This window comes from Aquila chrysaetos, chromosome 2, assembly GCF_900496995.4.
Source record: "Aquila chrysaetos chrysaetos chromosome 2, bAquChr1.4, whole genome shotgun sequence".
In the NCBI taxonomy this organism is placed as follows: Eukaryota; Metazoa; Chordata; class Aves; order Accipitriformes; family Accipitridae; genus Aquila; species Aquila chrysaetos.
Genome location: NC_044005.1, coordinates 71,683,996 through 71,701,521, shown reverse-complemented (window position 1 = coordinate 71,701,521; position 17,526 = coordinate 71,683,996). Strand labels below are relative to the sequence as shown.

Genomic DNA, 17,526 nt, shown 5'->3' with positions numbered 1-17,526 from the left:
CCTCTATCCCCTGTCCTCTCATTATTCTTTAGACTGTCATACATCTCCAATTTATCACTTTGCAAAATGAAATGTCCCAGCTTACATAGTCCAGTTTCAACTCCTCTTCCCAAAGGAAACGAGACAGCAGAAAAGCATATAGTACTGAGTTTTCTTTTAGAATCCCTCACATGGCAAAGTGTATGCGCATCAAATATTTTGTCCCAAATCACATCAACTCTATAACACTGAGCTTAGGTCTCTGAAATCCTAGTCCAGAAACAATATTCCTCTGTAAATTCCACAAATACATTAACACTCTAAAGCAGTCTAACACAGAAATATAAAGACCAGTGTCTCTTTAAAGCCCCTGAAGCTAACATAAGCCTTTCAAGTAAGTTTCACCAGGCTCCAGCCACAAAACCAGTAAGATTGATAAAGGAACTATGTTATCCTATAGTCAAGTAAAAGGTTAAAACTGGAAGTTCTGGGCTTTAACCGTGGCAATGATAGAGAGAGAAACTACAGTTAAGTTATATAGTTAACCTATTATGTACACCAGACATCAATAAACTGTATAGTAACGTTTTAAAGGCAGATAAACAGATATCAGCCCCTTGACAATTTTGGCTTGTAGCACTTTGACAAGCCACGCTTTCATCAAACACTCAAGCTCTTCACTTTGAAAAGAAAGCTCCCTTATGGCATTAAAACATTCCCCATTTTACACCTCTGCTTTCCCTTTTCTCCTCTCTGTACTTCCCAGTGTCTCTACTCTGTATCCTCATCTCCAAATCCAGTAAGAATTAAAAAAAAAAAAAAAAAAAAAAAAAAAGGCCAAAATGAAAGAAAACCCACAACCCTCAAAAGTCATTCAGACTAAGATATTTACAAGACAGAAGATGACAAAGCTCTCTGCACTACTATTCTCTCTCATGTGAAAAGACAACGCAGAATAGGTAAGCTGTTATATTTATGATTTTTTTTCTGTTTATTCTTTGCATTTTCAGAGTATGGTCAATTTTCCCCACTCCTGTAAAGCGGGGAAGGAAGATGATTTACTGTACCTTCTTGTTGTTTTCAGAAGTGGGACTCAAAATGGTAAGTTCAGGCCTACTTGGTTTAGGCTTGGGAGATTCACAGGAGTTGATAAAATTCATGATGAATGGCTCCAAATGCTGACCTTTCTGAAATAAGATACGAGTGAAACTGTCACTTGCATAATTATAGAAAAAAAACCAAAATACTGAGTTTCCAAACAAATTTTTGACTAGCCTATAAGTTAGTTACCACACAAAATTAGTTCTTGAAGTTAAAATGTTGGCAACCTGGAAGACTTACCTCTTTCATCAGCTTTCCTGGAACAGATTTTATAATTTTACCTATAATTAGAAACAAACAAATAAAAACTTTCTGTTATCACTGCCAGATCTTAAAGACATTTTGCTCTGCTACATTTTATGTACTCATTGTCTAGAATTTAATTTAAAAATACAATAGTTTTTGAAATCTGTATTTTTTTTAACTTGGCACAATAAGCTATGAAAATAAAGTCTTCCACATATACAGCTTAAATTTAATGCTTAGTACTCTTCAAGAAAAGATACTCAAAATATCTTTTTATCAAAATATAAAAAATATACAGGTGATTATCTGAAAATTTTTTTTTTAGAAAAAGCAAAGTACTCTAGATCTGCCTTTAATTTTTCTAGAGGCTCAAACATACATAGCTGGTAGCACCATACCAGCAGTACTATATGACACCAGTATTATACATAACTTCTGTATTTAAGTTATTCATCCTTCATAAACATTTATCACAAAAGAAATCACAAAAACTGAGATTCTCCTCTTTCCCTGAAAAGATCAGCTAATCTGGAGAGATTCTGGAAGGATCCAGTCTTGAAAATACTGGTGACTAAAGTTTTACAAATTGGACAGGCTACAGCTGTGGCCTTAAAAATCAGCTCTTCTGTCCTGTTAAGACTATCAGGATACAGCACAGTAACTTTGAATGCTGAAAAATGAAAGTGTCTAGGATTGGTTTTATTTTAAGCACTGCATTTACGGTAATATTTTTCTTATCTACATGTCATTAAATTTTTAACTTACAACAAAAATTATGTACAATGATCAAACGATCATAATAAAATTGCTCATTCTCACAAAAAGCCCTACTGAAATGCCAAGGCTTGTTAAAATGACGTTTATTGAAGAGAAGCATAGTCTCAGACATGAGATGCATTACAGTAAACACCATCATTATAAGCTTTTTTTAACAATGTATAGCTGGATCTAGAGGGGAGGTCTGAAACAAAACAAAACCCTTTAGCTGGAGGATGACCACCAAAATCTCATTGCAGAACTTACTAAGCACGCTAAGAGAATGGCCACCTCAGCAGGTTCACACCATGACTGGGGGAAGCAGAAATGCAGTGGCACAGTTCAGACATGGCTTTCCTGGACACGCTGGTGCCAGAACCACAAGTGCTACAATACACGAAGACAGAATGGCCGTGAGGTTGACCTTACCAGCTCAGGCCCACTATCCCGAGACAGCTATATTGCAGCCAAGCTGTAAAGTCGCGCTGCAGTCTGCTTTTTGGATTTATTATCAACCATTACATTAGACAGCAAGAATTTCTCAACTTCTCAATTTCCATTTGGCCTGCCTATATCACACACATCACTGCCTCAAATGCTACCAAGTAGCTCATGTTAAAAGAGATCTAGCTAATACTAGAAATACTGAATATTGCAGTTTTCAGATTAAAATAAACAGATTTTAATCAACTAACAGCCAAAGGTACTTTATATTAAATCATTTATACCATTACACCTGTAAATAATGATTGACTTGTGGAGATTTGACCCCTGACAATACCGTAAGTCTTCTTAAACTATGAAATTTGTTACAGAAATCTTATCACCTTGCTTGCTGACACAAAGATTCAAAAGCAACCACTTAAATACTTTTTTCCATAATCTCAAAATGTCCTTTTTCTTCAAGGAAAAAGTATCAGCATGTCTTGCTTGCTGAGCTATAATTTTAAGGGCTGTGATGGAGCAGAGTTCTTATTTCCCACATCCATATCCTTACACAAGAGTTACCTATTCATTACTACTATCATTCAATCATGGTATCTACAATATTACTATTTGTCAGCATAAACAACTAGCGTATTACATACCAAGATTCACATCAGGCAACATTTTATCAAGAAACTGAGTCTCTCCTCCATTAGGGGACAGGAAGTCAGCTAAAAGCTGGCTGTTACTTAATTCTGGATGTTGCAGAAGTTTCTTTGAGACAGAAGGAAAGAAAGAAGTACTTTAAAACTAATCTTTAAAAATCTGTTTCTCTATAGCAAAAAGATACTCAAAGAGCACTATATTACCATAGAAACTGTCATTCACAAAAGATTTCTGTTTTCAGTCACATCAAACAAGTTTTATTTGCCCACTTGAACCCCTTCTATAACTCAAGTTACTTGGAAATAAAAAAAAAAAGCAGTTATTCTTTTATTAGCTTTGTATCATTAGTTTTAGAATATTCTTTACTGCAAAAGTTTGTTAGATACCTGCAGATATTCCTGAAACTCCTCTCTCTTAGATTTTAAGAACTCGTAGTTCTTGGGGCCAATGATTCTCTTTGAGGGAAGCTGAGCATCAGGAAACGTGCCTAATAAAGATATCAAGGAGATTAAATTATTCTTGTAATGCAGCAAACATTGATTTCATTATTTTAAATTTCAGCTCAGTACTGAATGATAATCACAGCAGTGGGAAAGTGGCTTTCCATATGATGGAGAACATACCGTGAAATTCTGTTAGCTTCGACTCAAGCACATAAAATTCAAGATACCGCCTGTAGACAGACCAGTGTTCAGGTTCATGCCCAACTGGGGGAAAAAAAAAAAAAAAAAAATACAATGTTAAAACCAAACCAGGCTTTATGCCACTTGAGAGACAAATTAAGCAACTGCAAATGTATGCTGGATTATTGTAGGAAAAACCTCAATGATACCAGTCCCCCATATTGCAGTGTCATTAAAAAAAAAAAAAATCGCAGCCAAGTAATTTAAGTGTTAAATTAAAATTCATAGCTGGTAGACAGATATGGTACTAGCACAGAAATTATCATCTGATTTAGAGATCTCTAAAATCTAAAAAATGGAGTGCTGCATAACTTCAAAGTTTATTAGGGCTGACTATGTTAGATCTACTTTCAAACTTCTAACCAAATGATTTACAGAAATACTACTTATTGAATACAGTCTTCTGCACCATCAGCTTGAATCCTGATCATTCTTCCTCCTGGAAGATATCACTAAATAACTCTTAAACAGTTCCTGCTTATTGTGGAAGTATTAGTTTGACTAACAAATCTATGCAGCCCCAGGATGATGCTGTTTTCCCTACTCAATATAGATGTACTGCTATCTAGATACTGATAAACTACCTGCAAGCCAGGATGGTTCCCAATAAGCTAAAACATTTTCACTTCCTAAGAACTGTATTTTAAGGTTACATTAAAAGTTATTTACTGTTCATTATTCCAAAGTTCAGAGTGGCTGAAAGAAAAGTATGCCAAGTGTTTATTAATATGAATCATAGGATGAATATTTTTGGAAAGAGAAAAATCTCAAGCTTTGGCGTGAAGTCTAAATGGAACTGATTTGTGCTGAGGAGTCAGTTCTTAACTTGCAAATAGTACATGAGATCATTTAGCCCTCAAATACGTTTCCTTCGAATTTTCAAGTTATTATTTCAAAATTAGAAGAACATGTATGCAAAATACACTGCAACAGCCATCAGAATACAGCATACTAGAATATTTTGAGTTCATTTTTAAATGACATTTTATTTATCCACAACATTGCATACCTGCCCTTCTATCGTTTCTCTCTACATCAATGCAGAACACAGGAATTCTCTCCTTTCTGTCTTTTCTTTCCAAGGAGGGATCGTCAAAAAAATCTACATATGGGATGCTAATTTTCCATGCGGCAAGGTTGCGAGGTGTATTTGGGGTACTAACAGCCTCCTCAGGAGAATCATCTTCCATCACCATAACGCCTTCTTCAATCTGTAAAGATTCACACATCAAGATCTACAGTTCTATTTTAAATGGTTCAGTCTACCTTTGCAAAACTTATATATGATAATGAAACACAAATCAAGTCTTTAAGTATGTGTCACTAAGTAATAAAGGAACGAAAAGACCATTTCATTAATGGAGTTTCCATGTAGAGGAACTTCTATTTTTAGATCCAGTGCAAATTTGAAGTTAGCAACTTTTAGTGAGATATGAAAGTTTTTATAGCACTATCAAGTTCTGTATCTGATACTTCAGGGAAAAAACAAAAGGCGGAGAGGGAATAGAAGTACTAAAGGAGACAGCTGGCAGAATGCGTCTGACACAGACTGAATGCTACAGAAAACAGCTTGGGTCCAGCAGATTTAGATGCACTGCATTTTCCAGCATACTAGGACCCAAATTTAAGACATGAGTCTACTAAGTCAGGCCAAGAAGCTATCTAAACACAAGAGACAGAAGCCAACAATGCACCAAGCTACCAGGTCTCCCACTCCCACAGCCGAGTGCAACAGGGTATGTTGTGGACACATGAATCTGACTTGCTCTGCAAGGTGCAACACAACCATGATTGAGACTGAATTATTCCCACAGCCCAGAGCTATTTTAAGCAAAGCCATCGTAAGCATTACTGCATTCCCCATCAGCTCCAGTTTCAGCAGCACACTCCCAGAAACAGACACACCAGGGAGCAGCATGGACCTAACCCTTGCTGGCTGCACGTAGGGCAGCTCCAGTGCATGGAGTTCATAAACTCAGACTCTACGCCATGAAACGCAACGCTGATTTTTCCATATGCAAGCAGACCTTAGAAGCGGTGCCACGTGAATGCTGAAGAAATCCTTTCGAACTTGAACTGCACCACACCAACATTCACTTTACACTCCCAACACTGCTCATCACAGACAGGCTGAGCTGCCCACAGGTAATGAATCACCGAGTACCACAAAGCACACCGAATTCTCAGGTCCCCGGCAATGACAAAAGAAGTGCTACAAATCTTTTAGGACCAGAAACAACAGAAATATTATCTTAGATATCTAAAGTGAAAAATCCAAGCTTCAACAGCTACTCTTGGAAAGCTATTTATTTCTGCAAACAATGCTTAAGCCGATTTCATCTTCACCACACAGAAAAAAAGAATAATAAGAAAATGACCCAAAGTAATGAAAATTATTTTTGCAAATGAGAAGACGGCATCTGTGAGAAGGAAGAGTAGGGCCAGCCTTAGACTCAAATAGGACTCAAAGCGGAATGCAGAATTTGTGGGGGGATTACCCCTCACTAAAGATGTGCTGGAGAAAAGAGTTCTTGTATTTTCACAAGTGTAGGCAAGCAGGTGAAAAAAGAGTAGTCCTATTTCCCTGAAAAAACTGAAATTGTTTGAATCTAATTTAGTCTGGTGCCACACTGCAAGGGCTTCTAAAACACTGCAACCCTGCAGGGAGGCAGGTGCTGCCTGGCAAGGAGCAATGCCCAAGCCCATCGTCCTGCTTCCAGCCTGCACCCACTGCAGCGGTGGTCAGCACCCTGCTCTTCCCACCACAACATACAGAACTATTAATTACGTCGAGACAGGTTAGAGTTAAATGACAATTCAGAAGTACATTCTTTTAGTAAGTCTCACATAGAGACTTGAGACTACTGCCCCTTGTTACAATAGGAGATTTTAACATAGGAATTTACAACATGAAACCATAGCAAACTGGAAAGCATGAATCCCACTTTCAAGTTCTTCTCCCTTAGCTTCATAATTTAAAGCCAAATTCCCCTCAAAGGCCAAACCTAGGTGGTTTAACAAGTTTTGCCTGTATTGGGATAATCTAATTAACAGATTAAGGCAATACAGTATCCCTGAAATAATTTTGGCTGTGTCTGTCCTACAATACTCACATTATCATGACTCAACTGCAGCTGAAACATAAATGGTTCAACACACATGAGCAATCTTTGTTCAGTTTTGTTTTGCCTTTGCATAGTACTGAAATGACCCTCAAACTCCTTACAGTGTGGACCACTGTCTTCCAAAACAGATGTCTGTAGATCCACTGACTGAATCTCTTCAAAACCCCTTTTTGCTTCCGCTTACCCAGTTTATTCAATGAACAGAGAAACCGTGACAGGCAAAGAACAGTATCAGTTGCCGGTGCACAGAGACCACACTCAGCTAAGGTGGTTCACAATTTGAGAGCTAAATCACAGGCTGTGCTCTTTCACAAAGTAAACAAAAATAACCCCAGCCTGGAATGAACAATTAGGGCTAACAAACTGCAAGACAAACTTGGATAGAAGAACGTAATAAATAGGACAGATGCTCTCTGAACCACAACAACAGGGTTGTCAGGTAGCTTTACATGTACAAAGTCTTCTGTATGAGGTCTTACCCTCATTTTCCCCCTTCCCCAGGCTTTACACGGTTGTCACCACTGGCTAGAAACAGCAGAACAATGTTTCAGGATAGTAACTCCAAGTCAACAACAGCTGAGTTTCTGCAGACAGGGCAGCATGAACTGGGTGCTATTTGCACTCACTCCCGCACCCTGTGAGCCTGAGCTATGGGATGCCAAAATTAACACTTTATAATCTGTCCTGACTAATTGTGTATATTTGCATTAGCACTAAATATATAGCCTCCGCTAGGACCTCCTCGCAAAAATGCAAGATCGTTCTAGAATGACTCAGGCTTATTTGATTCTGTAGTTTTTGACTAAACTAAATGCATAGGCATGGACTGGATCAAAACCTCAACTCTTGCCTACATTTTCTGATTCCTTCTTTTTTTAATTTACCACTGCTTGCAGGTCTCATCTCCTGCCATTTATTTAGTTTCATACACGGCAGAGTTAGGACAAGGCTTAGAGCAGGTACAGGTCAGTCGTTTCCTGAACTGCTCATAAAGGGGCCATAACCTCTTCACTCAGCCCTTTGGAGGTTGTATTGGATCGTCAGCAAAGTTTCACACACTCATAACCTCTTTTCACCAGATCTCTCACCTGACTTCTAGGTAATAATCCTGTATAAATTTGCAGGCTTTTCCACTGTGACAACCACAGCACCTACATTAACCATAAGCCAGGAAGCATGAATTTCTGGGGTTTTTAATTCTCTTTCTAAACAGATCACCAGCCTGTAATAGTTACAGGTTGCCTCAGCCTCTTTCCATTTGTTTTATCCAACAAAGCCACAAATTCAAGTCTACAGGTCTTCTGGATGCCTTGAGAATAATACCTGTGCTTTAATATGCAGAATATCTTGTGCTGTATTTAAAATTTGGCTGACAAAGATTGAGTGTGGTTTCATGGAATTACTATTATCGTGTTAGCAGCTTACAAAGCTGCTGCCCAGAGCCACAGAAAGCTGCTAACACATATTTCTAACCCTACATGATTTCCTTAGACTAAATAGATGTTTCCTATAGGCTTTAACAGTAGCCAACATGACTTTTGTCAAAAAAAAAAAAAAAAAAAAAAAAAAGCAAAGACATTGTTCAGTTTCTGTCCCAATGCACAGAACTATTTCACTGCCATTCTTTACATTTACCTTGAATCCACCAAGCTTACATTAACACCAATTACTTAAATACCTAATCAGGATCTGTGTAGGAGGAAATAACTCCCATATCCTCAGTACATAAGCTAATCAAAAAGTGGCTAAGTCGTATACTGCACTACCACCATCTTAACAATTATACTGTCATTTCCCTGATCACATTTTTCTTGTCCCAGAGAGCTCTTCCTCTGACCCTGTGATGCCTGCTAGGAAACTATACCTCAGCACTTATTGTGACATTATTAGTGTTGAATTCAGTATATTCAGTATTCACTCATGAAGTGAAGTCACGGCTCTGTCCAGCTGTTCAGATGCACAGTAACCCTAGAACAGTTTAGTGTTTTCTTTTCCCATTTCTTCTTCCCATCCACACTTACCAAGTGAAGGGACTTGGGTATTTTCCAAATTTTGTCTAAGGTGATTTTAGTAAAAATGTAGTATCCTCCCTTTATTTAATGAAAGGATTTGAGACTATGCTGCACTTAAAACTTTCCATTCTTGCCTAAGCTAAAATCATTCTGCCCAGTCAAAAACCTTCTTTAGTAAGGATTAGACACTCTATTGTCTGTCTCCCTCGCTGAATTCAGGAACTTCTCACAAGTAACTTCTTGTGCTCTGGCACAAAAACATATTCCTTCTTTGAGCTCCGCTGCTTCAATTATACTTCTACTAATTCCTCTCCTACAGGGGAATTATACTTCCATGACCTTTGGCTAGCAGAATTTACAGCAGCAATGCTGCAAAATGAACCCATTTTCATTAGAATCTCATCTCAAAAAGAGAGAAGTTACAACAACAAGAACTGTCGAAGAAATTAATTGCAACAGTTCTGCCCCCTTAAAGGCATGACACATATGAAGATTTAGCCTGTAGAGAGAATAGCTTTTTTTTTTTCCCTCCTCCTCTTAAAAAACACCAAAGCAACCTAGAGTTCTAAGTTGCTGAGTCCTTCCCACCCTCTTCTGAAAGCAATTCTGAACAAGGTAAATAATATAAACTCATGCTTACACTTTCATCTTTAGGCTGTGGAAAATGAGCTAGCAGTTTATCAAGGTGATAAATGCTTAAATGTGTTGTTTGTTGGGAACAAGTACAAAAGGTTGAATTGGCAGACACACTATAAAAAATACATGACTACCAATAGCTTCTGACCAATTCCCTCCTCTTCCCTTTTTAAAATTTTTCATTTGTCCCCCAACTGTGCTTCAGATACCAATGTCCCATGCAGTAATTCTACCATTAGCTCTATTCATTGCTGTTTAGCATGAAAGAAAAACATTAGTTCAGTGAGACACCCAACACAAATGAGAAAGGACTATTGGCTTATGATCTTTAGAGAAAATGCTGCATCACAGACTAACTTGACAGCAAGTTCTCCACTCTTTCTCTATGGTTTTAAGGTCTTGTGGCAAGCTTCAGATGAAAAGCCATGCATGCATACCTCATTATCCAGAATTATAAAAGGTCATGGCAAGTTTTTAGAGAAAAATTCATTGGTTACAAAAATGTCTGACACCGCTATTTTTAGTATTTCTCTGTACTAAAGCAATAAGCTGCAAGGCACACTAACTGGAGTGTGGCCTTGCCTTGTGAATGAATACAGGGAAAACAAGGCAAGTTAATGAGAAGCCAGCACATGGAAACCCAGCAGTGAAGTAAGACAGAGGTAAAGGCAGAAACTTAACATTTTCAAATAAGGAAAGAAAAAAACCCACTAACAACAAAGACTTAGACAAATTTAAAGCTTTTACTCACAAAGTCATCTTCTCCTTCATTTAAGTTATAGTTAGGCAACATAGCTCCTTCCATTGCAGAACTCTTGAATACACCTTTTATTTTGTTGCCTATTCTGCTGATTCCAAATGATTCCCCTCTCTTCTGTGTGGTCCTAGGATTACAGAAGCCAGAGTTCACAAAGCAAGGGACATTACTACACAGCAGCTCAGTAGGCCATTGCATGTCATTTACAGAAAAGAAAGACAACTTCATAAACAAATAGCCAATATATTTACAATTCCACTTAAATTGAAATTCATTTATGGCAAATTTGTTCTCTGATCAATCAGCAAAACTTCTTAATTACACTTTTAAGAGATATGGGATTCCCATATGTTTAACCATGAGCAAACATTAACACTTAACAATAGTATCCCAGAAATGCAAGACAGAATAAACAATTAACTATGCAAAACAACTTTGTTTTGACAGCAGAAACTGTCATATGCTACAGGCACGCACACCAAGAAGGTCCCTAACTCTGTCCTTTTCCATGTACTTATATGCACTTTTTTTACATAAACATCCCAGAATTTTACAAGCACGTATAATTCAAGATAGATCTCGACTTTTAAGCATTAGGGACAGACAAAAAGAATGTGAAAGGAGCAAGACTAAGCATGAGAGAAAGCAGATGCAACTGAAGAATCTTGGCTTGAAGAGCCAGTCTGACTGAAAGATGAAGACTTTTAAAGTCTTGCCACTTAAGACAAAGCATCCAGAAAGCAACAAGGTATAGAAAAAGAAAGGTAATTGGGCAGGAAGTGCACTCCTTACTGAGAGAACAAATTTCTTATGCCCTTACACAAGACTTGACACTGAAGATTATTTCTTATGTAGAAATGCTAGTAATTCTGCAAAGAAAAACATTTTTGTTGAATATGGAATCAGCCTAAGGTTACTTATGTTGATTCAATAAATACAGTTGATAGGTAAGTTAAAAATCAATGCCATGAACTGCAGAATCAAAGACTCAAAAGAACTTTATAGATTACTGAGATTAAAAGCACAATTAGTACTTTAGAGGACCAAAAAATATCCCAAGTGTTTCTTTTTCCTTTAAAACAAAAAAATACTACCAACAGCACAGCAGAGACCAGCAGGTAAAGCATCTTCATCGCCCATAAAACCATGCTGACACCATCAGCTGTTGACTCAAAACATGCATGTGCATGTTACTAACGGCCTTCCTGTTTATAATTTTACCCAGACTGTGTACATCACTAAAATTGTGTAAACAATCCACTATTTTTCCAAATATTTTGCTTTTTCCATCTCATATTATTATCAGATCCAAAGCAGACAGGCACCATCTATCTTATTTATCTCTGCTAAACAAAGATAAGGTTGCTCAGCTGTTTGTACTCTAAATCCATGTTTGAACAATTTTACTCCATTTTAAAACAATTTCTTCTATATGTTATTGTGCTGAAGTGAACTTGGGGACCTACCTGATTCTTGTTCAAGAGCTTAAACACTGGGCTAGCAAAATACAGACCTTATTCAAACAAAACTAGACAGCTTTTCTAAAAGGTTAACACTTCAGACCTCTGGCTAGACTCTTGAAGAAGTTTTCATCATTCCTGTGAAAACTTCTGCAGTTCTCAAGTTTTTGAGCAAAAACATTAATTTGCACAAGCTCAAAGATTTGATAAGAGTACTCCAGGCTCAGATCAGTTCTTTCCTGCTCTGATCCGCAGTACTGAGCTGTATGGGGCCAGGACTAAACCTGATAGCTAGGAACCACCCGTTCCTGCCCTAATGCCGAGCCCAAAGATCCCACCTAGTAAGTACAGAGCAATCACTAAACTGGAACAGGTATAAAGTAACAAACTAGGATGCGATTCTCTTCACAGGAAGAGACACAAATTCAGAACACAAACTGGTGAATAAGGATACACAGACACATGGTGGACAACGCATGGAGAGAACATAGGACTGGTTTGGCAAAAATCCTTGAGCAAGCACGCAGAGCACAAACCAAATTAGATGAGCATGGGAAAAAAAAAAATCTGTGGATGTTAGCAGAGATGGACAGACAACAGGATGATCAAAATTTTGAAGAAGCTGAGCAAGGACAAAAAATACATACAAAGAAACAGTTATCAGAATGAAAATCTAATACAGATCAATGAACTGCACTTAACATCTCAAGTACTTCTTATTGCTCAACACTCTAGCAAGTTATATATAACTCAATACAATGAACTGACACATAAAAGATAAAAAGTGTCTCTATACTTTGATAATGTTCCCTCAAGACTGTATGAGTAATATATGAAATACTGATGCTCTGACAAATTCTAAGGAAAAGCCCATAATGAAAAAATCATTTTCTGAGTTTGGATAGCATGTATTTGAAGAGGCATGAATAACAAGAAAACAAACCACTGAACAGCTATTAAGGCATTAATGGGTGATCACAGACTACCTAGAGCAAATTTTAAAAAATAACATAAGTTTTAATCAAACCTATAACAGTCACAAGAAAAGCTGCAGAGAACTAATTTAGGAAATTGCTGGTTCCGAGTGCTTAATAATATTCAAAAAATGGTTATATTTGCATGCAATGTTAGGCAGTGGTCATCTGGACACAGCTGTGCAAGATAAAACAAGCAGTTAAGTGGATAAAACCTCAAACAGGATCTGGAAATGTGACATGGAGTAAAGGAAATTTTGGAGCAGCTAGCAGTCACAGGCCAACAAAAAAAAAGCTTCAAGTTATGCAAATATATTTCAAAACTAATAACAACAGACAAATCATTAACAGCAAACAATATTAATATATTGCAACCTTGTGAAATTAGTAATTAAGCAATTTCTAAACACTCGTGAAGAGGACATGGAGAGTAAAGCTTATTGTGTGGAAAAATGCAGTTTAGTCCAGACAGGACATTCACATGTTTTTTACAAATAAAATGGACAGTTAATTGCTGTTATAAAGGCTGTATGATGCAGTCATGATAGATGCAGCGTAACTAACACAGAACATTTATCGAGTGTTAGATAGACTTACCGGAAGTCATCCAAACTCAGGCTACTTCTGCAACGACAGGCACATAAATTACCTCAGAGCCCAGGAGAAAGTAATGTTAAAAGAAAAAAAAAAAACAAAAAAAACCCAAACAACCAAAAAACAAAACAACCCAAATTTGACAGACCTATCCCAACAAAACTGAATAGGCTTTGACTATCACTACAGATTAATAAAAAATGTGGTACAATTAGGAGTTCCTGACCTAAAATCCTAAGAAAGTGAAATGCGAACGGTACCTGCACATTTCATCACCACAATCTTGACCTTTGAATTTAAAACCTCGGTTATGGAAACTTTCAGGTCTTCACTGACATTCAGCACAAGCAGCTACCAATTTATAAAGAACTACTTTCATTCTTAAAGTTACCTGTAGTGCCAAACAGGCAGCTAACTTTTTCTATAACCTATGTTCAGAAGTCATGTAGGAACATAATTCATTTGGCCAATACAAAGAAAAGGCTGTGGACTTATTTTATGTAATAACACCACCCCCACTCCCCTTTGTTAGATATAGTAAAAACCACTATTAAAATATTTCTTTTTTTTTTTATTTCACAGGTTTTAAGAACTGTCATGTATATTTGACATTCTACATAACCTGGTACATGGAACCAATACCTCAGGCATCAACTCAGTAATTCCAACAGAGACCTTTATATGGATTAACCATAAACATAGTCATCCCACACAATTTTAATTCACTGAAGCTACTGAATTCTGGACAAAAATATTAAAATATTCAAATTTTACATTTTGTTTTACAAGAGGAACTGATTTTAAGGCATCTTACACTGTCTTTAGTCATGTTAACCGTGAAACTGGAAACATAACCTGTCAAGTTGGAACTGATGGTGACAAAGAATTACACTGCACACAGCTGTTTACAGACTAAATTCTGTGGGTTTTACTCCTAACCACTCCCCAAAATTGTTAATATCTTTTCTACTTGGTTCTTTACTTGAATAATGTTTTAATTTTATTGCTATCCCAATGATGAGAAATCCGGATACATCTATTTCTATATGTGGTCATGGTGTGTAGAAAATCAAGGCAGATAAACAGCTATGCAGAAATCTGGGAGTTTATATCACATAACGGCTTTTCTGTTTTTGTTAGACTGCCAACACAGAATACCCTTAAGTAATGTAGTAATGTATTACAGATACATAAATATGAGAGAGGAACAGGGAATTCTTGTCCTGTCTTCCACACACCCAAATTAAGTCACCAGAATTGGAACTTAAAACATCAGTTTTCATTGGCCACACACATTAAACATTAGGTGGAAAATATCAGTTACAGAGTTAAACTGTTGACAACCACAGCTAGTTATCAAGTTACCAGAATAACGTCAATGTGACTTCTTTACACTCCAGAAATACTTGGGATTTCTCATCTATTACCTTACCAGTTTTCATAGCACCTTATTTGTCCTATCTGTACACAAAAAGCTATGATTATTTTGTATATTTCAAAGAAGTCATTCAAACCAGAAATTACACACTGATAGTCACTTTTTCCTACTTTCCCACTTGTATTTTCTAGAAACTGCTCTATAATTTTCTTGTCTTACAATAACTGAAATCTCTCAACACATTACCCACATGTACATTCCACTGGAGTTTCGTATCTACTACTTGATCTTTTTAACCAGCGGTATCTATGCAATACACACACCCCTAGCAAAGCATCAAAGATACGGAAAACAAAACTCATCTCTTTGCATATAATTACTCTCAACTGGAACTAATGCTAGAATAGGGAAGAGAAGGCTGGGTAAGGTATGTGCATATGGATAACATCTGGAATAATTCCATAAGTAACCTTTTTTTTCCCCCATGGCAGTGACTGTCTGTACCAGATTCTGCAGCGGGAAACTCCAAAGCAACAAGGCAAACTACTTTCAGATAGGATCTCAGATAGGACCTCTGTTTCATGGAAATAATCACTAAGGCACCACTTCAGGAACATACAGTATAGACACATAGAATTGTTTAGGTTGGAAAAGACCTTTAAGATCATCAAGTCCAACCGTCAACCATGCCTACTCAACCATGTCCCTAAGCACCACATCTACACGTCTTTTGAATACCTCCAGGGATGGTGACTCCACCACTTCCCTGGGAAGCCTGTTCCAATGCTTGACAGCCCTTTTGGTGAAGAAATTTTTCCTAATATCCAATCTAAACCTCCCCTGGTGCATTTTGAGGCCATTTCCTCTCATCCTATCACTAGTTACTTGGGAGAAGAGACCGACCCCCACCTCGCTACAACCCCCTTCCAGGCAGTTGTAGGGAGCGATGAGGTCTCCCCTCAGCCTCCTTTTCTCCAGGCCAAACCGCCCCAGTTCCTCAGCCGCTCCTCACAGGAGCTGTGCTCCAGGCCCCTCACCAGCTCGGGTGCCCTTCTCTGGACACGCTCCAGCACCTCAGTGTCTTTCCTGCAGTGAGGGGCCCAAAACCGAACACGGGACTCGAGGTGCGGCCTCACCGGTGCCCAGTGCAGGGGACGATCCCTGCCCTGCTCCTGCTGGCCACACCATTTCTGACACAGGCCGGGATGCCGTTGGCCCCCTTGGCCGCCTGGGCACACCGCTGGCTCACATTCAGCCGGCTGTCGACCAGCACCCCCAGGTCCTTTTCCATCCACTCTTCCCCAAGCCTGCAGCGCCGCGTGGGGTTGCTGTGACCCAAGGGCAGGACCCGCACTCGGCCTTGTTGAACCTCACACACTTGGCCTCGGCCCATCGCCCCAGCCTGTCCAGACCCCTCTGCAGAGCCTTCCTACCCTCGAGCAGATCAGCCCTCCCGCCCAGCCTGGTGTCACCTGCAAACTGACTGAGGGTGCATTCGATCCCCTCGTCCAGATCATTGATAAAGGTATTAAACAGAACTGGCCCCAATATTGAATTCGTATCATAAACCAGCATATATACTCAGGGCATTCAAATTGTTCTATAATGTAAACCAGATACGTTTTCAGTAAGGCTATGGATGCTGTTTGAACTCCAGGGGAATATGTTGTAACAGTCCCCAAACAAGATCTGCTTATTTTGTAGCCAGAGATGTATTTCAAAAACTCCAGGTAGAGACTGCCTGTAATTTCACCCTTTCTGTTTTGGAAAGCAAAGCACCAAGGAGGTGACCTAAATGTTTTCATACTTTAACTAGATTTAAGAAGTGTATGACAGGATACTTTCAACCCTTGACATGAATAATTTTGGGAAAGATACCAGAAGGCAGACTTAAACATCTGGATGAAACCCTGTAGCCATCTTCGACAGAAGCTGGAGTGTGTTTTAAGGTCACCATTCCTAGTGGAGTATCACATAAGATAAAAAAGCAGTTTGGTCTAGCTGCCTTCCACACCTCTTTGCTAAGAAACAGAAGCTTGTCAGCACCAATCTGAGAAAGCACTACACCAAAGCTTGAGTCCTGGATCTACAAGAACTATAAAGACTACATAATAGATGTCATCATCAGAGATATATTAAAGAGAATGATCACGTAGTTTTCAAAGAATGTTAGCAGAGAAGAAAGGGATCTCACAATAATACACCTCACACCAGGCTGCAAATCAAGAGGGCTGCTGCTAGGTGTATCTCTAATGAAAGCAGAAAAAGTTAAATAATTTGCTGTTACTCCTCTAGAAGAGTAATCTAAGATGATAAACACTAACATTTCGTACAGTACTGTGGATCTTATTTCATACCAAGAAAGCAAGCCTATCCAAATTAAAGAGTGTCTCACTGAAGTTTTCCTTCTTTTGGCTAGACCATAAGAGCAATTCAGTTGGGCTAATCTATGACCGAGCCATCCAGCATAAAATGAAAGACAAGAAATGATGAGACCTCAAGCTTACTCAAGCCAACCCTACGGCAGAAGATCACCCATCCATACCACAGGAGATGCTCTTCTCCCTCTCCACAGGCCGTAAGGAGCCTGAAGGTAGTCTGAAAGTATATAGCCCAAACCCAGAAACAAGGCTTCTGACGCTACATTTATGCAACGAATGGGGAGAGCTGGGGGACAGAAAACATATTTGACCTAGGAGAAATGGCAAATCCTCCTTGTCACAACAAGAGGAG

The 17,526-nt window shown here is 38.4% G+C and overlaps 1 protein-coding gene across 8 annotated transcripts in view; it reads right to left on the bottom strand.

Moving 5' to 3' along the window:
* SNX14 (sorting nexin 14) overlaps window positions 1-17,526 on the bottom strand; it is a 58,970-nt gene that overhangs the window by 12,981 nt on the left and 28,463 nt on the right. For 6 of the 8 annotated variants that reach the window (XM_041119343.1, XM_030042833.2, XM_030042825.2 and 3 more), the window contains 8 exons: window positions 13,419-13,445; window positions 10,382-10,514; window positions 4,867-5,068; window positions 3,798-3,881; window positions 3,561-3,661; window positions 3,171-3,282; window positions 1,321-1,361; window positions 1,047-1,166 (listed from right to left, as the gene is read on the bottom strand). In XM_041119343.1, the coding sequence (XP_040975277.1) occupies window positions 1,047-1,166; window positions 1,321-1,361; window positions 3,171-3,282; window positions 3,561-3,661; window positions 3,798-3,881; window positions 4,867-5,068; window positions 10,382-10,514; window positions 13,419-13,445 (820 nt within the window). The remainder of the gene's footprint in view (window positions 1-1,046; window positions 1,167-1,320; window positions 1,362-3,170; window positions 3,283-3,560; window positions 3,662-3,797; window positions 3,882-4,866; window positions 5,069-10,381; window positions 10,515-13,418; window positions 13,446-17,526) is intronic. The other 2 variants (XM_030042850.2, XM_030042842.2) reach the window with 1 other exon arrangement.